Below are 24,188 nucleotides of genomic sequence, written 5' to 3' on the forward strand. Positions count from 1 at the left end.
AAAAATGATTTGTCCTCTATAACCACTGCAAATACAGGACAACACTACCACACTACATGCTTATGGTCGCTGTGTCAAGGATGTCAAATGACATAGTTGTTGTTGGAAACATAAGTAGCATGACACAGGATTCCTAAGCATGTAGTGTGGGTGCAGCTGAGTAGCTGACATGAAGGGAGCAAATGTTCCAGGATGGCACTATCTGTTGTTTTTTTGTTTTTTGATTTTCCACAATTTGTTTAATAGGCTCCATGAAGCCAAACTGACAAAAAAAAGTTGATCATACAAAGAACAAAAAGTACAAAACAGTTCCCGGTTTGAGATATATATAAGCTTTAGGGAAACAAAGTTACATTTCTCGATCACTTTAAACAAGATTAGTCCATTTTACAGCACATTAAAAATGCAGATGTTGAGCAGAGCACGGAAGATACCTTGGACAGACTGTAGCATGCTGCAATTTGCAACTTCATGAACAGCCGGCCACTTCGGATGTGTAGTTCACCAGTCTGAAAGGAATTCACTCTTTTGGGAAATTGAACAAACAGGAGCCTCAGTTAAACTAAGGGTTTTTTTCTCTTTTTTAATATTAATTTGAATTTAGCATCAAGTCTCCCAAAAGTCTGTTTATGAGCATATATCTTTCCTCTCAGTTTAAAACCTGGCAGGAGGTAGGTCAGTCAGAGACTGAGGGGGAAAATAAGGAACACAAACAAGCCCCAGATATTGCAATATATAAGAAAAGGAATCAAATCAGGAAGCACTTCAAGTGCTGGACAAAGTTTAGAGCAATGGTAGTGGCTGTTCAATGAAAAGCCACACTGAGAACTGTTTTGATCCCCAAAAATGGGACTTTACAGTATCAAATTACAGATGCCTTTTAGTTGCACGATCTTTGAGAAATGAGTCCAATTAAGCATGGTTAAGATTCTTTAACTGTAATTTGTAACAGGTTTTATAAGGAATGACCAAAACCCATTGCTACATTTTTCTTCTTTTTAAAGATGCTGAACTATTACAACAACACTATCTGTTGTTAATAAAAGCACCTCTGCTTTTTCCCGTGCACTTCTCGGTTTCTGCCTGAACCATCTGCAAGCCTCTGATGGTAACAGTGAGAGTACTGTCCTGTGGCTTTATCTCCCCTCCTCCATCTGTGTCTCTGATCTGGTCCTATCTCCTTTCTGTTATCACCTCATTATTTCTCTGCATGTGCTGTTTTCTGCAGAAATGGCTGCTATTTTCATTCTGGTCAGACGGCAACATGGGTGATTCAAAGTAATCAAAAAAGCACAAATCAGTTACTAAATCTTAGCTTGACCTGAGAGAAAAGGAGTTCCAGGTTAACCTAATCCCAGAACATGCTAACCACACAAAGTAAAGTTATTTACTCCAAATAGGGGGACATTTTATTGGCTGATGAACTGTTTTACTCTACCTGTAACTGCTTGTAGAGGAGCAGCATCCAAACTGTACATACCTGAACAATTTTGCATTTTGACTTTGGTAGCACATTGCAGTGCTTCGTTCTAGCTCTATTTTGATTAAGTGCACAAACTATGTGGGAGATAAAGCCATCATCCTATTGAAACTTTAGCTGTTCAGGAGTAACTACACAGAATTACATGAGAGGTAGCTGATGATCTGAGTAGTACCTACAAAATGGCAATGCACCTATTCTCAGAGTACCCCTTCACCCAAGATCATTGCTTTTGCTTGCATGGTTGTATTTGTGCTCTTGAAAACTATTTGATGAAAACACCAGTGCAGCTGGCTAATGAAGTAGGGCAGAATGAATATTGATTGATATTGATTGGCTGTGCAGACTGCTGCTGGATGGCTCTCTCTCTCTCTCTCTCTCTCTCTCGCTCTCTCTCTCTCTCTCTCTCACACACACACACACACACACACACACACACACACACACACACACACTGTGTGTTGTGTATGAACTGATCATACTGCAGAGGCCAGTGGTGATGGAGAGGGGGAGAGTATAGAGAAGGATATGAAGGAAACAGTGCTATGGCAGGAAACTGAGGAGGAGGAAAACATGAAGGATGGAGACTTGTACAGGAGCGGGCGTTCTTCCATTGATGCATAAGTCGGCTCTACCCTTCTCTGGTCTGACTCATCTTCCACGCTGGTGCAGTCTGCCTGTGTGCATTTTCCAGCACACACACACACGTGCGTGCAGACGCTGGCACGTTAACAGAGGGAGCTCCGCCTCCTCTGCAGTGTAGCGACAGCTAGAGAGGGGCAGCAATGGAGGAGCCAGCAGTGCAGCAGGAAAAAATAGAGGGATCGTGGGAAGGAGGGCATGATGAAGGAAAAGCAGACTGGAAGAACGAATGCTCTCTCTCATCCCTCCTTAAACATTCCTGTCTACTTTGCTGGTCATCTCCCAGGGACGCCGACATCATGGAGACTGATGAGAGAATCCTTGCCAAGACGGCCGAGATCAGAGTAAGAAGACCACAGCACCTAGCACTGGTGTGTGTGTTTGAATCTGTGTGTCTGTGTGTGTCTGTGTTTTTTGTCGAAATCACGTTTTCTGTTATTTGTGAGATCATTTGGACAGTACCTATATCATTTTTATGCATGTGTGTGGCTGTAAGGTTTCCAGTTTGGGACCCTTCCATCACTGCATTTCCCATGATGCTCTCATGTGATGTCATGATGCTGTAGGACTAGTCTCACAAACATGAAGCTGTAAACACACACGTGTTCAGCGCAAGTCTGGATTGCCAAATGTCCTGGTCCTTGAAATGTTCAGATTTTGGTGACTTCTCTATGAACTTTAAAAAAGGGGAAGTGCCATTTCTGGTGCCAGAACAAAAACCAACCAAGCAAAGGGAAAAGCTCTGTACAGTAACTTGGGCTGGTGTATTTTCGTAATTTTGTTTTTTCACCTGCACTTTGTGTGTGTGAATGTTTCATCATCCCAGCATTTATATCGTTCTGCAGATTTTAACTGTGTCTTTGTGTGTGATGTAGGAGCTGGAGAGCGCAGTGGCAGTGGAAAACTTGGAACTTCAGGAGCAGAGGTCAGACCGCAAAGAGCTGGAGGAGACACTAGTTAAATTAGAGAAACACAAAGAGAAACTGATACAGCAAATAAAGGGAACCAGACAGCTCTGCTATGAAGAAAGTCAGCAGGTAATGATGCACAGTACTGCTGCTCTGGCAGCCTGTGCTCTGTATGTAGTTTTCCTTTAGGTTTATGACGCTTTGCTTTATTAGTATGTTTTAGGGTTGAGTTCTGCTCCTCTAATATTTTGAGTTATTTTGTATTCATGTTTGCCGAGTCTCTCTTGTTCCTGTGTGTGTTCCTTCATCATGGCCCCTGTGTCAAGCCCCATGTCTTAGTCTGCATCTTGGTGTGTTTCTTGTTTTATTTTGACAGTCTCTTGTCCCATGTTCAGTGTGTTCAGTTTTGCTTCCCCCTTCTCGTCTGTTAGATTATGACCTGCTGTGTTCCCCAGGTCTCTCCTCTTTGCTGTGATTTCCCCTTTTGTATATATTATTTGTGTTTTACTCTGTCAATCATTGTGATCTCTCTCTTGATGTGTGCCCTGTCTGTGTGGTAAATCGCTGTACTGCTATGTCTGTTTTGTTTTTGTCAGTTAGCCTCCCTGGTTTTTTATTTCTCAGTAGATCCAACAATAAAACTAAGTTCAGTCCTGCCTGCATGTATGCACTTTGGGTCTGAAACTCTGCCTGTCTGAGACATAATCTACAGCAATATATGCAATATATGTTATTGCAGTACTATTGTTATAATATCGTAACATGGGGTGTCTGTTGATTTCCACCTCTTTTTATATATTTTTATATATACATATAAAAAATTCCCTTCTCGCCCTTGTGGGTTGTCTATCCTTCAAGCTCGGTCCTCTACCAGAGGCCTGGGAGCTTGAGGGTCCTGCACAGTGTCTTAGCTGTTCCAAGGACTGCGCTCTTCTGGACAGAGATCTCGAATGTTGTTCTGGGGATCTGCTGGAGCCACTCGCCTAGCTTGGGACTTGCTCCACCTAGTGCTCCCATTACCACTGGGACCACTGTTACCTTCACCCTCCACATCTTCTCGAGCTCTTCTTTGAGCCCTTGGTACTTCTCTAGCTCCTCGTGTTCCTTCTTCCTGATGTTGCTGTCATTTGGAACCGCTACATCTATCACTACGGTGTCCGGTTGGTTAGCCACCACCGCTTTGTCCGTCTGTATCTGGAAGTCCCACAGGATCTTAGCTCGGTCATTCTCCACCACCCTTGGGGGCGTCTCCCATTTTGACCTTGGGACTTCAAGGCCATATTCAGCACAGATGTTTCTGTATGAGTGAGTAGCTTGGTGAGTTTGTATCCTCTGCTGCTTCTCTTCAATGTGGGGTCCCACAGGGTTCAGTTTTAGGCACGCTTGTTTTTCTTCCTATATCTCCGACCCCTTGGCTCTATTTTCAGGAAACATGGTTATGCTGATGACTCCCAGATTTATTTCCCACTTAAAAAGATAAATGGCTTCTCAGTAGACCCTCTACTCAGATGCCTTGATGAAATAAGGGCCTGGATGACTTTGAACTTTTTACATTTTAATGAGCAGAAAACAGAAGCGATGGTTTTTGGTGGTGCTTCTGAGACCACTGCTATAAATCTTGGTTTGCTGGCACAGTATGCTAAAGCAGTCATCACTAATCTGGGAGTTAAAATGGAGGCAGATCTTAAACCTGAAAGCCAGGTCAGAGCTGTTGTAAGATCTAGCTTTTTTCATTTGAGGCAATTAGCCAAAATAAAGCCCATCTTATCAAAACAGCTTTTTGAGACAGTAATCCATGCCTTTGTTACATGTAGGTTGGATTATCGTAACACACTTTATTGTGGGGTTAGTGATGCATCCATTAGGCGTCTGCAGGTTGTGCAAAATGCTGCAGCACGTCTTTTAACTGGAACAAGCAAGTCTGAGCACATTACCCCCCATTTTAGTTTCACTCCACTGGCTACCTGTACATTTTAGGATTGTTTTTAAAATTCTCTCATTTGTTTTTAAATCTCTTAATGGCCTGCCCCCCCCCCCCCCCCACCCCACCCCACCCCACCCCACCTCTCGGAGCTACTACAACTATATACACCTGCCCGTTCCCTTAGGTCCGCCAATCAGCAGCTCCTTAAGGTACTGAAAACTAAGTATAAATTTAAAGGTGATCGCGCTTTTGCTGTAGCTGCTCCAAAGTTGTGGAATGATCTGCCCTTGCACGTTAGACAGGCCTCTTCTCTTTCTGAGTTTAAGAGTCTTCTTAAAAGATATTTATAGTGTCCCATTAGAATGCAGCTCCATCTGAATCTGCACAGGTGCAGTTTCTACGTAGACTGTAAATGGGCTGTGAAGCAGCTCGAAATTCTCATTTTGTGCTTCAAAGTCACCAAAGCGCCGCAAACTCAGTGCGCTCAGTTTATCAGCAAAGTGCACATTTGGGAACATTGTTGCGCTGACTTGGTTCAACATTACTTGGCAACAGGGAAAGTGAGGCAGGTTGCACTGGTGCATTTGTGACAGCTTCACTTGAAATGCCTTCACCGCATCATACATGCCATGTCCATGTCCTTGCTGAGCTCAAAAACTCTATTGAGAATTTTTCCCCAACTCAGCCAGCGGACCTCTGTATGATAAGGAATGTCGGTAAACTCTGAATTTATTTCCCACATAAAAGACTGAATTTGACAGTGATTTAAACTTTTAGTTCGGATAAAATTTGCGGTTTGCGTTACGGTGATCATTACATGCTCCATTTTTGGGACTTTACCACACAGCGTTTCCTGGTGTATGATGCCGTGATATGCTGTTAACTCACCGGTACAGTTCTCCTGCATCTTTACTCGCATCCTGCTGACTAGTCCACTTTTTTCACCACACAACACCAGCGCTCCATCTGTTACAAATCCAACAAGTTTGTCCCAGGGCAGTTTCATGTCGGTTACACTTTGACATACGTTTCTGCTCAGGCTCACATTTGCCAAAATCTGCGTTTTGTCTGGACACAAGACGTCGCACACCATCACGCAGCTCTTCAGAAACTCTCCCTCGGTAAATGGCCGGGCTGATTTGGCTATCTCCTCTGCTACAATAAAACTTGCTTTCACAACAGCTTCACTTTGTGATTTTGCTCTGGTGAAAAACATCTGCTGAAATGTCAGATTCTTCTTTAGCTCTTCTACTTTCTGTAGTTTCTGCATTTAGGTTTTTCAGCTTATCCTGATGTTTTGTCTCGTAGTGCCGTCTTAAATTAGATTCCTTAATTACAGCCACATTAGCTCCACTAATAAGACACACAGGTTTACCGGCAATGTTTGTAAACATATATTCAGTCTCCCACCGGTGCTTAAAGGCTCTGTTTTCAGAATCAACTTTTCTCTTCGCCATTGTAAGGGGCTAGCTTCGCAATTCGCTAGCTTCGGGAATGTTCCCAGCTAGCCTAGCATTCAGCAAGGGATCTGTAGTTTGTGTGTTATTAGTGCCTCATATCGGCAGGCCATGCATAACAATAATAATAAGTCTATATAAAATGATAAATGTCCGCCGGGCCAGATGTGGCCCGTGGGCCTTGAGTTTGACGCTTATGCTATTTGCATTTACAGCACTTTGTGAACTGTGGTTTTATGTTAAAGTGCTTTATAAATAAAGATGCTATGCTATGCTATGCTATGCTATGCTATGCTATGCTATGCCAGCCGCTTGGTTATGGCGTTCCCTTTATGCCCTGCCTGCTAGCATCTGGACCCTGCTGTGCTGGATTGTCTCAGGGGCATCCAAGACAGCCTGCACCTGGAGTCTTACCTAGTGTGATAGACCCTAGCCTCTATGGATCTTGTGCTGAGAGCTTGTTCCTGTGCTGCCATGATTAGTGCCTCTGTGCTGTCTTTCAGTCCAGCTTTGTCCAGCCACTGGTAGGACTTTTGGATATCAGCCACTTCCACTCTCTGCCGGTGGTACATACCATGCAGGGGCCTGTCCTTCCATGATGGTTCCTCCTCTTTCTTGGGTTTCTGTTGGCTCAAGTTGTCACTGACCAGGCAGTCAGTTTGAGCCATCTTCCTAATATAGTTCGTTGTCTAATCCTGGACTGTGGTGCTGACACTCACCAGTCTCTGACCTCCTTCCTTCCACTTACCATACAGCCTAAGGGTGCTGGACTCTCCACGCATGGTCAGGAGTTTCCTGATCTTGATGATAGGCTTCTAACCTCCGTTCTTACCTAACGGCCTCTTCAGGTACTTGTAACTGTCCTCTATGTCTGCATTGTTGCTTTCTGGTAGTTCAATCCCCTCAGTTCTGACTACCTTCCCTCTCTTTGTTATCATCCGACTACACTTTTCCAGCCCGAACAACATTCCGATGTGATTGTTGTATATCCTGGTGGTTTGGATCAGTGAATCGATGTCTCGGTCACTCTTGGCATTAGCTTGCTGTTATCCATGTAGAGGAGGTGGCTGACAATTGCTCCATTCCATAGTCAGTATCCATAGCCAGTCTTATCAATGATCTCACTGATGGGTTCAGAACAGTAGTGAGGACAGAGCATCTCCTTGGTAGATCCACTTGATGATGGCTTGTGCTGTGGGCTTGAAGTTGAACTCTAGCATTGTCTGCCACATCCCCATTAAGTTCCTGATGAAGGCCCTTAGGGTCATGTTGATCTTGTACAGTTCTAAGTATTACAGGATCCAGGTGTGGGGCATCAAGTCATGGGCCTTCTTGTAATCAATTCGGCAGTGCACAGGTTGGTCAGCCTAGTCCACCAACCTAGCTGGTGTTTTGCGCCACTGGTATTCTTGCCAATTCCTTTCTGTGCCCCACTCATGTATTGACCCATGTGACTGTTCATCTTAGCCACTATGATGCCTGACAGGAGCTTACATGTGGTACTGAGGAGGTTATTGGCCGGTAATTGGACGTCACCGATACCATCTGGGGGCTCTTGAGGATCAGAACTGTCCGGCCTTCAGTTAGCCATTCTGGGTGTCTCTCATTGACTAGCAGCTGGTTCATCTCCGCTGCCAGACGCTCGTGGAGTGCAGTCAGCTTCTTCAGCCAGTAGGCGTGAACCATGTCAGGGCCTGGTTCTGTCCAATTCTTCATACTGGCGACCTTTGCTGTGGTCTGTTCTTAGATCTACTAGCCAATGAGCATTGCTGTTTTGGGTTGTGTCCTTCTCCCATATGCTCTTCCAGTATTGCTCTGTCTTCCAGCCTTGGTGTTGCTATTCTTACGATAGCACAGTTGTCCCCTTAGGAACTTTATGTTGGGGGTTCAACGTGAAGGTGTGTATCCAGTAAGGGTCAGCAGGCTAGGCACCCATGCTAACCAAGCCTATCTCGGAATATTTGCGATATATTTAACTGAAGCCATAACTGTTATGGCTGTTAACTGAAGCCATAACAGCTTGGACTTCACCAGGTCAGGTGTTGAGGAACCTGGACTGTCAGGAGTAATGAGAAATGGACCAAGGTAGTAGATACTTGTTAACGAATAAGTTCAGCTGGTTTGGTTTGGTGAGTGACGGAGGGAAGTGACTGACCATTGAGAGCATTTACAGCTACCAGAACCTCACAAGTTGTTGCACCAAATCTCTGTCAATCAGACTCTGCTTGGCACCTGCCTTCAAAAGCACTTGTATTGAATAGGTCCTGGTCTTGCCACACAGGGTGGTAGGGAGTTGCATACGGGGACCCTCGGCATCTGGAGAGGCACTGCCCACTTAGTATCCCTGTCACGGCCCACAGTTACTGGTAGGCACTGTCTTTTGGCCAGACACGTCAAGAGGCCAGAAAATGGCCCAACAAACCACAATACATACACAACTGCTTGTCGAACCTCCTCCAGCATTTCTCTGATGTCAACCTTGTGCATCCCAGTTGCATTGGCTCAGGGGGAGGCAAAGCAAATGCCAACAAGGAAGACTGGGGTCCTTGAAGATCAGGTCTCTTCAGCCTTCAGTTAGCCATTCTGGGTGTCTCTCATCGACTAGCAGCTGTTTTATCTGTGCTGTCAGACACTCATGGAGCTAGTCAGAAAGGTCCGAGGAGCAAAACGAATGGAGAAGTGCCCACCCGGTCTTGTAACCTCTAACCCTCTTCTCTCTCTTTCATGCAACCGATTGTCAATCCTGATTGCAAAATCGGCTAGGCTTTCAAAACACCTGGGTTCATCCCGTGCAGCGAGCTCATCCTTTTAAAGGGGAGCACAAAGCGTTTTCTTACCCCCCTGTCTCTGTGCCCTTAACATGAAAATTAATGGAGAACTCGGCTACAGACCGGGTACTGTCAAAGGCCGAGCAACTGATGGGCTGCTTCATCTGTGCACAAAGGATGGTGGAATAAAACCTTAAAATCTTACAGGAACTGTGCATAAGTAAGTATTTCTAAAGAATGTCACCAGGAGGTAAGATCTGACCCATTACAAGTCAGGGTCCTGAAAGGAACCAACAATTATTTATTCCCTTGAATTAACATTGGGAAAGGCCCTGGAAGAGTGCTGGAATAGCAGAGCAGAATGAAGAAGAAGCCTCTGCACTGGCCCACCTCCCCTGTAAATGGTTCAGGAGAGGGGAGCGCAGAGAAGCGGAAGCTAAGAATGTGGGTGCACTAGCCAGGGACAGGGTTGCAGGAGCAACTCGTTGCAAAAAGGTTTCTCGGATGGTCAACAGGGTGTTGTTCACCCTGCCTGCCTATTGCTCGGACTCACAGAACTGTCTAACTAGACTAGACGCCTACCTTGACCTTGGCCTGTAGTCTCCTTCTCCATGGAGGGTACTGCTCCTTGTGGCTGTTCAACTTGTAGCCAAGATTCTCACTGTTCATTGCTGCCGTGGTGTAGATCAGCTTGTTAGTTTCGGTAACCAGCTATGGAGGATCCAGGTTTCAAGCTTCGCCATGAATCTGTCTTTCACTCAACAATCCTTCTTCTATCGCACATGGGCTTGGTACCCAATCTCAGGTGGGGGTAATGGTATCTCCCCCCTGACCTGTCGTCCTGGCTCCCCTTTTCTATAGCATGTGTGTTGTACCTCTTCAATTTCTAGCCATGAGAGCGGTCCCTTCTTCCGAATGTTGGAACACTGAGCTACTAGTTGTTTTGCCATCAATGTGGATGCTGGGTACTGAAGATTCCATAAGAATCTTAATCATATTCGTGTAACCCCTTCCACTGGGGTTACTTGTGTAGAGCATTCCAACAGTGCACTATTTTTGTCTCTTGCCCACCGATGCCTTCCTGTTCCTGTAGCCCACTTCTCATCTGGGTGCCCTGGTTTCTTAACACCTGATGCGGACCTTGTTAATCCGGGCGATGTCCGAGCAAGTATGGCTTCATATTTATCTCCTTCGCTCATGTCTGCGGTAGGCTTGATTAGCATGGGGGTCTAGCCTAGGACTCTTATTGGATACAGTCACTCCAGGCGGAAATCGAACTTGCGACTCCCATTCCAAAGCTGTGCAGTCATACCGTTACACTTGCTGCTTCTTAATTAATGCTTATTTAAATAATTAGTTACTGCTAAACGTTCCTCCAGGTGTTTCTTTTTCGTGCCACTTAAGCATGATTTGAACTTCTGCAGGAAATCTACATCATAGTTTATATAGTGAACAGAAATTCCTTTTATCCCTACACGGCAACCTTCCGCACCATTCAAGTCATCATGGTAGACAGTAACATGACATGGAGTTACATTCCTTGGGAGGTGCAAGTCAGGTTACATTGAAGGTTGCAGCGTAGTTAAAATTGGGCTACAGTTATGTGTAAGTTGCGATGCAATCTGACACAGATGTATAATTCATGTGTTACTCTTCTAACCTTGTGTTGCTCTTATCAGTCTCATCAGAAAGACATTTCACTGCTCTTAAATTCAAGATGAGCTAATACATTTGTTGTTGTAGCCCACTGGACTGACTGAGTCCTGTCTTTCCAGATCCTATCTCTGCAGGCAGAGGAGGCACAGAAGGAGAGCCAAGTGGAGGAGTATGAGAGGGAGCTTTCCAGAGCCAGATGGAGGCTGAGGAAGCTAAGAGAAGAGGTGAAACAGGCCAAGAGGAAAGTGGAAGAGGCTGGAGAGCGGAACAGTCCTCTACAAGACTCGATCAGACAGTCTTATGAAGAGATCCTGCAGGTACAACGATCACTACAAGGATGTTTGAGTGCATCTGTCCATAAAGTGTTCATATCAATGATTTCTATTTTATTAATATCACTTATCCCCTAAAGCTTTGAAAAATGGACCATCTGTCCATGACTGCACTAAGAAAGTGAATGAAGTAAATAACTATTCCCGTTTTTTGGTAGGAATATAGTTTGTTTTTCTGATTTCAGAGAAACACAAAAACATTTTGCATTTAATTATCTCAAATAAAATATGTGTTGTAAAAAGAGGAAAACATGTATCTGGTTTCTTAAGTTTAACAATACCAGCTTTTCATGTTCACCCCACTCCTGTGTGTGTTTCTTGCAGGAGGAGCACACCCTGTACTCTCTGTCAGGAGGTGCAGTCACTCCAGAAAGCCATCTGGATGAATCAACATCTCTTGCAGACACCACTGAAGATAATCTGCCGTCTCTGAGGCCATGGGGAAGGAGCCAATCACTGCCTGCCTATGCTGACCTCATAATGGTAAATGGCAATGATGATGGCGAGTACCCCTTACTGAATATGAATGACAATTTTCAAGTGTGATCTAAAACAATACTGACAATTCCTAGAAGTGTGAGAACAGGCCTTAGTCGCTGTTAAGAACAGAAGGTTTAGAAACTATCATCTCCACATTTAGTCACTACTGAAAGCAGATTTCTCCAGTGTTCCTTAAAGGAACTACTAGCAGACAAACTGGACACTGCGGAAAGAAATCCCATGGCATGGATAGCTTTTTTCATGTATTTGGAAAATAAATATTTAGTCTTCTTTGACAAATCGATGTCGTTAGTCCAACAAAACTATAATGAATTGAATATTCTTGTATGGGAAATACACCTCTGGTCACAGAAGCTACTGTTTTTACAGATTTACATGGCTGCCTCTAATACACATTATACAACTGTGACCTATGTTTCTCTCTGGACACCATCTGTCAGCTGTTTCAGATCATCTGCTCTAGGGCTTATTAGTCCAGTCCTGGACAGTTGTTTGATACACTTCAAATAAATAATTATTTTTTTTATCTCTTTCCATACCCTCAAGGATCTACAGTCTTTTATTCTGTGGAACTTAGAGAGATTCTTAGGCATGATAACATGACACACTTCACCAGCAAAAAGAACAGCAGATCCTGAAAGTTTAAATACGACATATTTTACCTGCCGCTCCCTAAATCTTTGCAGGGAGCCATTTGCAGTGGTGTAATAACCAGAGACCAAAGAGAGTCAGTGACACTCAGTGATTTCAAGCATCTACGGGTGTGAAAAACACTGGGAGAGGCAGGTCCCACATAAACTTTTCTCAGCTTTGAGACTTAGATAGAGAGAAAGAGCCTTAGAGCTTTTTATTGTCATTGTGCAGTTTCTTGCACAGCGAAACTGGGTAGCTGGACCACAAAGTTGCAAAAGTAAAGAAGAGAAAACAATATACAGCAAGGGAAAAAAATGCAATATATATGTGTACATATATGTGAGTGAACTATATACATGTTATATGGGATGTTAATTCCACTGAGACCAAAATATTGTAGAGACTGAGATATTGCACATAGTTGATTAACAGCAGCTTCAGAGCGGTTGTGGTTTGAGGCATGTGGTTTGAAAAATAATAGCATCATATAAAAGCTGCATTTTCTATTTACTTATCCATGTCTAAGATTTTAATTTGTTTCATGATCTGAAACATGAAAGTTTTACACATATTCATAAATATTGCATTTGTCAAGATAAAAATCTGTCAAAAGACTGTACAGAATGTCGTCTTTTGTCTTTGTTACAGCAAAATGAAATAATAATAATAATAATAATAATAAAAACTGTGGGACCAGTGTTTCCCAACCACTGTGCCGCGGCACAATTACACTCTCCTCCACTAGAGGGCAGTAAAACTACCTCCTCTAATAAAATGGGTTGCCAACTGCCAGTAAAACAGAAGAAGGCGAAGAAGAAATTACATAATAGTCATGCTGTGAGACGACACAGGGCGTAATAGCAATAGATAAATATTTGAAAAGAAAAAGTAGTCAGTCTGGCCTGGGCCCTGGAGAAACCAATTCTGCTATACCTGGTGCGCGGGCAAAAATTATCAACATGCTTTTTGTGACATTTTTGTTTGGTGGTGTGCCGTGTGATTTTTCTAATGTCAAATATGTGCCCATGGCTCCAAAAAAAAATAGCACACGGCAACTTGATTTACCAAAGTTTCTTTTGTGAAAATAAGAAATAAGAGTGAGGCCTTCAAAATGCCAAAAAAGAGGAAAAAAAGAGGAAAAAATAGAAAGAAATCTGTGCAACACAAGCTACACGAGGGAGACACAGACGACCAGATCTCACCTGCTAACAGCATCATGGAAGATAATGGCAAGCAAGCAGAGGCTAGTGGAGAACAATCAGAGAACTAAATAAATTCAGAAAAGATAACTGTGCGTAGCTGAGTGGAATCAGAGAGGCTATAAGTAAAACAAACAAGAAAATGGAAGAGGCTGAAGAAAGAATCATGAAACCCGAATACAACTTAATGAGGAAGCAGTAACAGAGATGATGAAAAAAATCATCCTAAAGGGACGATCCAGAAGAGAAAACATTAGAATATGTGGCATTAAAGAAGGATTGTAGGAGGAGTCTCCATCAGTAGTGGATTTGCCTGACTCCACTGAGCTACAGGTGGAAAGAGCACACTGCACTCTGGTGCCAAAGCCACCACCAAATGTGGCGCCACGGTCCATAGTTGTAAAGATGGCCAACTTCAGATTGAACGAAACAACACTGAAAGCAGCCTGGCAGAAACATGGATTTGGACAGATTTGAAACAGGATTAACCTAGATCAGCGGTCTCCAACGTTTTTTGCGCCACAGACCGGTTTATGCCCGACAATATTTCCATGGACCGGCCTTTAACGTGTCGCGGATAAATACAACAAAATAAAACTAGTACCGGTACCGAAAAAAAGAAAATTTATTCGTAACACACATGAAAAGACCCAGGAAAACCGAGTAAACGATAAAAACGATAACAAAATAACGCTGAAAACCAATAAAAACCCTGAAAACCAGACATTTCACACCCGAGCCTCAACTCTCGCGGCCCGGTACCAAACGACTCACGGACCGGTACCGGTCCGAGGCCCGGGGGTTGGGGACCGCTGACCTAGATCATGATTATGCAGCTTGGGTTTTAAGTTGGCGAAGGGAATATGCAGAGGAGACCCACCTAAACTACAAGGAACAAGAGAAATGAAAAAGAATGGGTTTTACAAATGTATTTTCATCATCTCATAATTCTGGATGAAGATGAGGAGTTGCCATCCTTTTATCAAGCATTTTGAAAAAACATTTGCGATAAGAGATAAGGAGGGGTGATTTATTTCAATAAGGGAAAACATTGAGGGGAATTCAATTACGCTGCTAAATGTGTATGCAGCATCTGGTAGCGATATCCATTTCTTCAAGAAAATTGAATTCGAGCATACTGAAAGATCCCCACATTAAAGATAAGATAAGATAAGATAAGATAGAACTTTATTAATCCCTCGGGTGGGTTCCTCTGGGAAATTCGACTTCCAAAAAAAAGCACAGCAACGACCAAAGTTACAGTTACAGAACTGTTATATATATATATACACACACACACACACACACACACACACATATAAATACAGAGACAAATATAAATAAAATATACAAAGGGGATAAATAGAATAAATAGGAATAAAAAATAAAAATACAAGTGAATTGCACATTTCAAGTATTGAGTCTATTGCACTGTTGACTATTTACAAAAAGTATTGCACAAGGTATTGTACAGTGAGGTGAAGAGGCACTACAGCTTAGTTGTTCCCTCCTTTGTCCTCCTGTTTCCCCTCCCTCTCCCCTCCAGAGAGGAGTTAAACAGTCTGATGGCATGTGGGACAAAGGAGTTTTTAAGTCTGTTAGTCTGTTAGCAGAGCCGCTTTTATTTGGAGACTAATGACAATGGTGACGTGCGCCCGATATTCCATGGGATGAAAAAAGCAGCTCTAAAAGGAAGAATCAGAGTATCAAGAATCAAGTAAACAGCTGCTGGACATGTTTGCGAGGGAAGAAACAAACAAATATAGAGGCATTATTTCTGGCGTATACAATGGGCTTAAAAACAGGGAAATACATTCAACTCTATATATTAACGTAAAGTGGCAAATGGAGGGAGGAAAAATGGACAACATTATGGACATATCGATGGAAATGTAGCGGCTCACAGGAAGTATAGCAAGATATTTTATTACCCCTTACCAAATATCTTGCTGTGAGGGCAATTCACTGGGGAAATACTAAAGCAAATCATAGTCATGTCTTTTGGGATTGTCATGGTATTAAAACCTAGTGGCAGGAAATACACAATGCAATACAACTTTAGGAAGTCATCTGCCTTTGGAGAGTAAAGTTAAATCTTTTGGACTAATGCCTGAAGGATGGCCAAAGAGAGACAAATATCTGTTTATTATTTTGTTGGTGGCAGCCAAGAGAGCCATTACAAAAACTGGCTCTCACAGAAAGCCCAACTCTGAGCATGTGGATGGACATCACAGTAGACATTTACAGGATGGAGAGAATGACAGCAGACGCCAGTTATAAGAGGAACCTGTTTGCTTGATGCTGGAAGAAATGGATGGACTGTCTGATACTACACAGACCGGACATTGACCTTGGATTGTACTAGTCTCGAATCAGATTTGGTGTAATAACAATTTCATGTCCATTAATGTTCCTGTTTTTGTTTTAGGGGTTTTTGTTTGGTTTTTTTGTGGGTCATACATGTAAAAAAAAACAAAACAGGACATTTAAGCTTTTACTTTGTAACTACTGATAAAAATGAAAGTGCACAGTATATTGATTGCTGAATTTCAATAAAAAGTCAATAACAAACACTCTTCTGTGTTATATTGCACTGTGACAAGTGCTGTATAATGATCAATTTATACAGCACTTTTCTGCTCTTTCTGGGGTGACTGTAGCTCCGGAGGCAGAACAGATCATCTATTAATTTGAACATTGGTGGTTCAATCCCTGGCTGCTCCAGTCATGCCAAATATCCCCTTTCAAGATACTAACCCGAAGCTGATCACTAACACATCCATCGGAATGTAAATGTGTGTGGATGTTAAAAAGAAAAGAAAAAAGTGCTTGTGTGATTGAGGCAAGTTTTATAAAGCACTTTGAGTGAAGAGAAGAAAAGTGCTATATAAGAACCAGTCCATTTCCCATTTCACCCATTTACGCACACATTCATACTGCCATTTGTGCACTTACACTATATCCGATCCAGTGGCTGTTTGGCATGAATTATCTTCTCCAGGGCATTTCCACATTTGGACTGGAGGAGCCAAGGCACTGAATATGAGACATTTTAAAAACACTGCTTAACAAAGTTATTAGACCATAAAAAGATATTTATACAATCAAAACAAAAAGCACAAATATTTTAGAAATCTATCAAAAATGAATTTAAATTTAAATTCAAATTTAAAACTAGTATCTGTATTTAGCAGGGAAATATAGATATGAATTCACATGTTTTCTCTGGGGAGTCAAAAATGAATCAAGCTCATGCATGTGGACTATTAGTGTGTGATCTGGAGCTGTTTGTGATCTTTTTTCTTCAGTGTATTATTCTATGTCTTTCATATTTATGCTACAGTTTTCGCAGGTTTTTATCATGGAGAATATATATATATATGTGTCTTGCGTTTTCTTTTCTGTGGCATTTTAGTAACTATCTCTCTCTCTGTGCCTCCAACACCTCCAGGGGGGCAGTGGTTCACCTTTCTGCAATAATCTAGTCGGTACCAGAGAAGAAGATGACAGTGGGACCAGCTCACCAAAGGTAGCTTCGCTCTTACAGAACATGTCGTGTCATGCATAGCACGAATTATGTGCAAAACATTTTAGGCTAAAATCCATCCAAAAACTTGACATTGTAATTAGTGCTGACTTTATTGATATGAAATCAGTTTAAATTAATTTAAAGACCTCTAACCGGTGTAACTTGGCAGCACCAGCTGTCACTAGTCAAAGGCATCTTCCTTAGTTTTGCATAGAGCCATGGTGTTGTGACCTCTGGTTGTCACGCGTCCACAGATGGATAGGTCTGACATAGAGGATGGCCTGGAGGAAGGGGACCTCAACGCCGAAGGGGAAAACGAAAGAGACCAGGAAGAGTTCACTATGAACCCCAACCCCCTCAGCCAGCTGGACTTCTACCAAGCCAACCCCTTCGCCCGCTGTCAGTGTGACCGTATGTAACAAATTCAGAGGCTGAGCTACTATTGCTGTCGTGGATTTCAGACTTTGGCACTCTTTTCTCTAATTTACTTTGAAAGAGGTGACACGCATTGCTGAATTGGAGTGGGTATCCGTTCACTTTGCATTGCAGTACTGAAAAGTTAAGAAAAGTTGCATTTCTCGAACATCAACCTGGCCCCCAGACAGTTAAATCTGAATGAATGCTGTGCCAGTGCATCTTTCCAAGCAAATCACTCAAGAGTGTGACTTTGTTTGCTTGGGTAGTTTGGCATCAATTTGAAGAAGTGGTTGATGATTGCAATACCTAATCTTCCTGTTAGAATATGAACATACTCAAGCCCTACGGCTACACTCAAAAGTGATGTAATTGAATTGTTTGAGGGTTAAGTGATTTGGCCTTAAGGTGGTAATTGGAACTGGACATGAACTATGGCAGCCAGAGGACTGGGAATCAGAACTGTTAAAATCCAGCCTCTGGGTTGGTGGAGACTACAGCTTTTTTTCTGTCAGAAGGGACAACTTAATTCATGCACAAGTAGAACTTTTCCCACTAGGACATCGGGCAGCTCTGATCCTGGGGCTGTGTATGTGGTTCAAACTCTGGAGTAGGAGAGGACTAGAGTAGGGGCTCAGAAAATAAACCAACCCAAGCTGGGCATCAAAACTCCTTCAACTCTAGGGACCAGAGGGAGCTAGGCTGTGACATCGTGGGATAAATGATGATTTTTTTATTTGGCAAACTAATCATATATGCTTTTGTTACCTTTACTTTTTGTTGCAGTGGTATTAATAAAGTACAGTGATTTCATTTCTTTTACACATGATTTATAGATGACCTCTTCAATGAAGACCTATTCCTTAAAACAGACTCATCTGGTGAGTTATAATAGACCACTAATCTAAACAGAACTTCACTTGACATAAAGAGGCTCTTGTTCATTTTGTTGTTTTGTTACTCAACTTCAATACTGTTCTTAGCAAAACTTACAAGTATAAACTCTTTAAATATTCTGATTTTCAGATGGCTTTGGTTCTGACCCTTTCAAAGGCAGCGACCCCTTCGCAGCAGATATTTTGTTTCCGTTGACGAATACTGCCACTGGTGAGAGCACAGGAAATGCCGGTGACGAAGCAGACACCAGTCTGTCTTGTGTTGAAAACAAAGCTTCAACGGGAACTCAGTGCTTTGAGTCAGAATTCCCAGATGAAGACAGTGACATAGAGATTAGCTACAGTCGAGAGGACCTGGACACCATTGCTATGGAAGATGATTCTCATGGATTTAAACCCATTCAGAGTTCGTCAGAGGAGCTGGGGCCAGAGCCTATCCGAGGGTGGCGTTCCCAGGGACAGTATTCTGTAGAATCTGACCCTAATGGGTATGAGCTTGATCTTGGTGCTGTCTCCCCGCCCTCCGACATAGAAGAACATAGTCTGGGATCTCTGGCTGGAGAGGCTATTACTCAGTCATCAGCAGGATTAGAGCAAGGTAATTTATATTTTAGTCACACGCCCGGTTATCAGACATGACAGTTTTTCAGTTTTACTTTTTATTACTTTCATTTACAGTATCTCACAAACGTGAGTACACCCCTCACATTTTTGTAAATACTTTGTTATATCTTTTTATGGGACAACATTGAAGATATGGCACTTTGATACAATGTAAAGTAGTCAGTGTACATAACAGTGTAAATTTGCTGTCCCCTCAAAATAACTCAACACACAGCCACAAACTGCTGACAACAAAAGTGAGTACACCCCTAAGTGAAAATGTCCAATTTGTGCCCAATTAGCCATTTCCCTCCCTGGTGTCATGTGACTCGTTAGTGTTACAAGGTCTCAGGTACAAATGGGTAGAAGGTGTGTTGTCGCAAATGTGACCAAATTATTCAGTGGTGCAACTAAAAAAAAATCCTAGGTCTCACTGGTGTGACCAACTTTTCGAGTAAATAAAATAAAATAAAATTCTCAGCAACTCTGAAAATCTCCGTGTGGTCAACAACTGACACACATTATGCGCCTATCGTGGTCTAAACCAATCAGAGATAGTCAGGGGCGGGACCTCTGATTGGCCGTGGTCCTGTAGTTGTCCTTCGTTTGTACGTTTGAAAGTGCAGGCAGATAGAGAGAGGTCAGTAGCTCGAATAAAGCGATATCGATTCATTAAATCCTGAATCAACTTTTAAATATTGTGATATCCTAGAACTCAGGAACCACGGAGACCATGTTGACCTCACAGTCACTTCTTTGTTATATTGAACTGGGGCATGCGCCACACACACTGACACCACTCTTCAACAACTGTTGCCCCCTGGTGGACAATTCCTTGTTACAACATAACAAATATAAATGTATTTTGCCAGAAACGCCAGAATCTCAGGTTAAAGCTCACAAAACTATTTCAACAAACAGCAAATGAGAGCAGGAAAACGGATTCTGCACAAAGAAGTAAACACAGAGCCGCCACATCAGAATCAGCTTTCTCTTTCTCGGCTTTCTCACCCGAGGGCACGGGTGAAAGCCGACAGCTCACTGATTCTGATGCGTCCGGTCCGCGCTGTGTTTACGTCTTTTTTGCGTGAGATTCTGAGCTGCAGGTTTTATCTCTCTCCAACCGAAATTCACTGAACCAGCAACAAAAGAAGATCCAAACTACGCTTCACATTTGGAAAAACATCGTCATTTACATTTTTCATTCGCTTATTACCCGCCGGTCTACCGTGGTTTACAGCACTGTCAGCCGCTGTCTTTTTTTTTTTTATTGACTTAAATGGCCGCGAACTAGAAAGCCTAATTTTTGCTGTTCAATACTGAATTATTTTTTTTTTAATTAAAAATTTTGCAATATTGCAGAATATTTTTAAGTTTATCTGCTATAAAAAGCCAGGCCAGGAAAATCTCCCTCATGTTTTTCTGTGTTTTATCCTCAGTTACTTTGACACAAAGGCTCACACCTCTGATGAAGTCTCACATGTATCAGTACTGATAAATGATCAGAATTAGAGTATTTCTGACTGTCTGAGGCTAAATCGGGACCTTGTGAATTGGAACTGAATGGATAATAGAAATCAGTGTTGATACCCAGCCCTAGTGACCAGCCTAGGCCCGACAGAAGTGGATGTAGCTGTGGGTAATGAGAAAAGATGAAAAGAACGATTGATAACTTTTTTGTTAAGTTAAGGCCTGATCTGTCTGAAATTCATAGCCAGCTCTGACACGGAGCCATCAACCTCTGAACGCTGAAAAAGCACAGTGTATCCAGAAAACACATTATATGCTGCAATAAATGCACTGCCCAAGTCTCCCCTCTCTCCATTGCCTTTCAGTGGCAGGCAGCAGCAAACAGGTCATCAGAGGAGGCTGATGTGATGATGAAGTTTTACATTACCTACGGTATTGCCAAAGAGTGCCAAAGCACTTTAAGCACAAGCAGTTTTTCAGTAACTTATCTTGTAGAAATGTCCTCCAAATAAAGAACTTTGTGTTGACAAGATTTTTAGTTAATCATTTACACATTAATAGTGTCTGTACGGACAGCAATTCCAAGACAAACTTATTTGGCTCAGATGGTGTCAACGGTGTGTAGTGGCAACCAGGTGGAGTACAAAGACAAGTCTTGCCTACAGTCAAGCATGGTGGTGGGATGTTTGGGGCTGGATGAGTGCTGCTGGCACTACAGTTAATTGAGGGAACCATCCTTAAATGGAAGGTGGAGGAGTGAAAGGTCTCTAACAACCACCAGATCCATGATGTCATCATGGAGGAGTGGAAGAGGATTCCCGTTAACAGAGTTAAGGCAGTGTTGGAGAATAATGGTGGCCACACAAAATATTGACACTTTGGGCACAGTTTGGACATTTTCACTTAGGGGCATACTCACGTTTGTTGCCAGCAGTTTAGACATTAATGGTTGTATGTTGAGTTATTTTGAGGGGACAGCAAATTTATACTGTTATCCAAGCTGTACACTGACTACTTTACACTTTATCAAAGTGTCATATCATCAGTATTGTTCCATGAAAGGATTATGCTAAAATATTTACAAAAATGTGTCTCACTTTGGTGAGATACTGTGCATGTGCATATACTGATGCTGGGAGTCAGTTTCCTGCTTAAGTGGTGTCTACTTTAATTGCTGACCTAGGAACACATTTCCATTACACAAAAAAGTTTCAGACTGAATTTCTTTTCTAAAACGGCAGCCGTCAGTGCTGCTCCTCAGCCTCCTACGCCTGTGGGATGAATGTGAAAATCCTATGTGGCTTTGAGGTGACGGTAACCAGGATTCAAACTCATCTGAGATTTTTAGTAGATGCACCTATACTATAAATTAGAACATTCTAGATAACGTCCTTTTTGAACTATCACATTTAGACGATTTTCAGAAAACTTGACCTCTGACCTTGACCTTGAGGTCGAGGTCACCGGGATACAAACTTTAGAGAATTTTAGATACCGATGGTTTCAGTTTGAAAATCCTACATCGCCTCGTTCTCGAGTTATTGCATTCACAAACTTGGGTGTCCACAGGGCCCACTCAGAGGCCTTTAGGGGGAAAATATGCCCCCTATTGTTTTACATGTTGCATGTGATGAAAATTTAAATTAGTATCACAAATCTTTTTTCTGTGAAAATGGACTGACAGCATTTCTGGACATTGACTACGTTCGATTTTAGATGTGCAATTTTGAGCAGTATAATTGTCTTTATAAACTTTAAACCTTTGAATATCGTATTATTTCAGACTCTTTAGCCTGTAAGCTTAACGTCTTAAAATTGTGGTCTTGTAACTGCGTCATAATTCTATTCTTAACTACTCACTGTATATTTCTGCTAGGTGAGTGTCTTGGTTTGACTCAAGCTGTTGGCGAACCTGTCCTGTTGGAGCCAGGTTGGACAGGCAACAGAGAGGAAACGTTGCCCTGTGATGTCACTTACAGTCAGCAAACAGAACAGGTTAGGAGCATCAAAGAAGAAATCCAAATCCCTGCTGTTCCACAGAACTCACTAGAGTCCCAGAACATTTTCACTCAGCCTGACTCACATCAGAACAGCCTTGAGTTGAACTATGAACCAACCAGTCAGTCTTCCTTTGACCCGTATGGCTTTAAACTCAGCCCAGAGCATTCTAGTCACACTCTTTTAGACCCTGATGAAGATGAGTTGAGTCCAGAACCTGCTGATGATGATCTGACCTTTGACCCTGAACCCTGCTCTTCTCAACATCAGCTGAACTTTGATGCCTATGGGTTTGACATTACCTCCTCCCAGATGACACGGGACTTTGACCCTTATGGCTTTAAGCTGAGCCCTCAAGAAGAGAACCAGGAAGTATTGGATCCCTGTGGCCATGACAACCAGGATGCAATAGACCGTTGTACCAATGACAACAATGAGCAAAGAAAGCTCTCAAGCTATAATAACCCAGAAATACTGAAACCTCATACCCATGAAAACCAAGAAGTGCTTGAAAATGATAGCCACAATAACCAGGAATTTCTAGATTTGTGTAATAATGGAAACCAAGAAGTGCTGGAACCATCTAGCCTCGAAAACAGGGAGGTGGTTAACCATAAAAACCAAGTCCTGGAACTCTGTAGTCACAACAATCAAGAAGTTGTGGACCTCTGTCGGAATAATAGCAGTGAGCAATTACTTGAACCTTGTGACTGTCATAACCAAGAAGTGCTGGAACCTCACAGCTTTGGCAGTCAGGACGTCCTGGACTTCTCCTATCCTAAAAATCAGGAAGTGTTAGATTTAGATAGCCATGGTAACCAGGAAGTTTTGGATTTTAATAGCAAGGAAAACCAGGGCGTGCTAGTTTCAGGTAGCTACAATAAGCAGGAACTTCAGGAAAATCAGGAGTTACCTGACCAGGAGGGGTTGGACTTGTTGAGTACAGACATTTTGCCTGAAGCAAACAACATCCAGTGCATTCTGGAACCAGAACAGGATGTCAGTTCTGTTAATGACAGCTCAGATAGTGATGTGGCATCCGAAAATATGCTGGGACTGCAGCTCAGTAACCCCAGTGTCTGCACCTCGAATACCACACATACTAGTACTTTAAACATGGCCATCAGTAGCATGTCTGCCAGCCAGGACCTTAATTCGTCTGCTGCCCTGATCCACCACAACCTTTTAGAAGGTGATCTCGGTTCAGTGTTTGGGGCTGGAGGATACATTGGATGTCCTGATGTAGCTGATGACCTAGAGCCATTGCAGAGAAGGCAGACAAACCCAGTACCAGAGCCAGTACGACCAGTTAGGCCTCCTCGACCATCTCTCAGGGTAAGTTGGACGTTATTTTTCTTAACTTATTATAGCATTAAATCGATGGCCAGTTAGTTTGATATATCCTGTGAAATCCTAATTTCAGGTTTACTGTCCTTTATTTATTTTTTGCTTTTATTTGGCCCATGATTGTCGACATTTTGTAGAACTTGGAGATTAAGAATAAATACCCAACATTTAATATTAATATAATTCAAGCCGTCATTAATGTGTTAGGGTTAGGGATTTATTTTTTAAATATGTTATGTGTTAAATTTGAACTTTGAGTTGAAATAATTACAACTGTAAATATTTCTCAAGAGTAGAACCAGGTATTTAGTCATTTTAGCAAAGTTAGAAGTAGAATAGCATCCATTCACATTTTTCTGATCTAATACTTTGTGACTATCTGCTAATACACATCAATGTTTCAGTGTTAATAAGCTGTTTTCCTCATTGTG

At 42.4% G+C, this 24,188-nt stretch overlaps 1 protein-coding gene across 3 annotated transcripts in view; it reads left to right on the plus strand.

Annotated features, from left to right (window-relative positions):
• Positions 1 to 2,044: 2,044 nt before the first annotated feature.
• Positions 2,045 to 24,188, plus strand: part of LOC146554254 (uncharacterized) — a 28,683-nt gene continuing 6,539 nt past the window's right edge. The window contains exons 1-9 of one of the 3 annotated variants that reach the window (XM_085256105.1): positions 2,045 to 2,493; positions 2,998 to 3,159; positions 10,955 to 11,152; positions 11,492 to 11,650; positions 16,952 to 17,029; positions 17,284 to 17,440; positions 18,280 to 18,324; positions 18,470 to 18,937; positions 22,289 to 23,745. In XM_085256105.1, coding sequence (XP_085112231.1) covers positions 2,266 to 2,493; positions 2,998 to 3,159; positions 10,955 to 11,152; positions 11,492 to 11,650; positions 16,952 to 17,029; positions 17,284 to 17,440; positions 18,280 to 18,324; positions 18,470 to 18,937; positions 22,289 to 23,745 — 2,952 coding nt within the window. In that variant the 5' untranslated portion in view covers positions 2,045 to 2,265. The remainder of the gene's footprint in view (positions 2,494 to 2,997; positions 3,160 to 10,954; positions 11,153 to 11,491; positions 11,651 to 16,951; positions 17,030 to 17,283; positions 17,441 to 18,279; positions 18,325 to 18,469; positions 18,938 to 22,288; positions 23,746 to 24,188) is intronic. The other 2 variants (XM_085256106.1, XM_085256107.1) reach the window with 2 other exon arrangements.

Source organism: Mchenga conophoros, linkage group LG18 (genome assembly GCF_057382185.1).
Source record: "Mchenga conophoros isolate Kocher_MC1m ecotype Shallow Benthic linkage group LG18, M_conophoros_male_GT1.1, whole genome shotgun sequence".
Lineage (NCBI taxonomy): Eukaryota > Metazoa > Chordata > Actinopteri > Cichliformes > Cichlidae > Mchenga > Mchenga conophoros.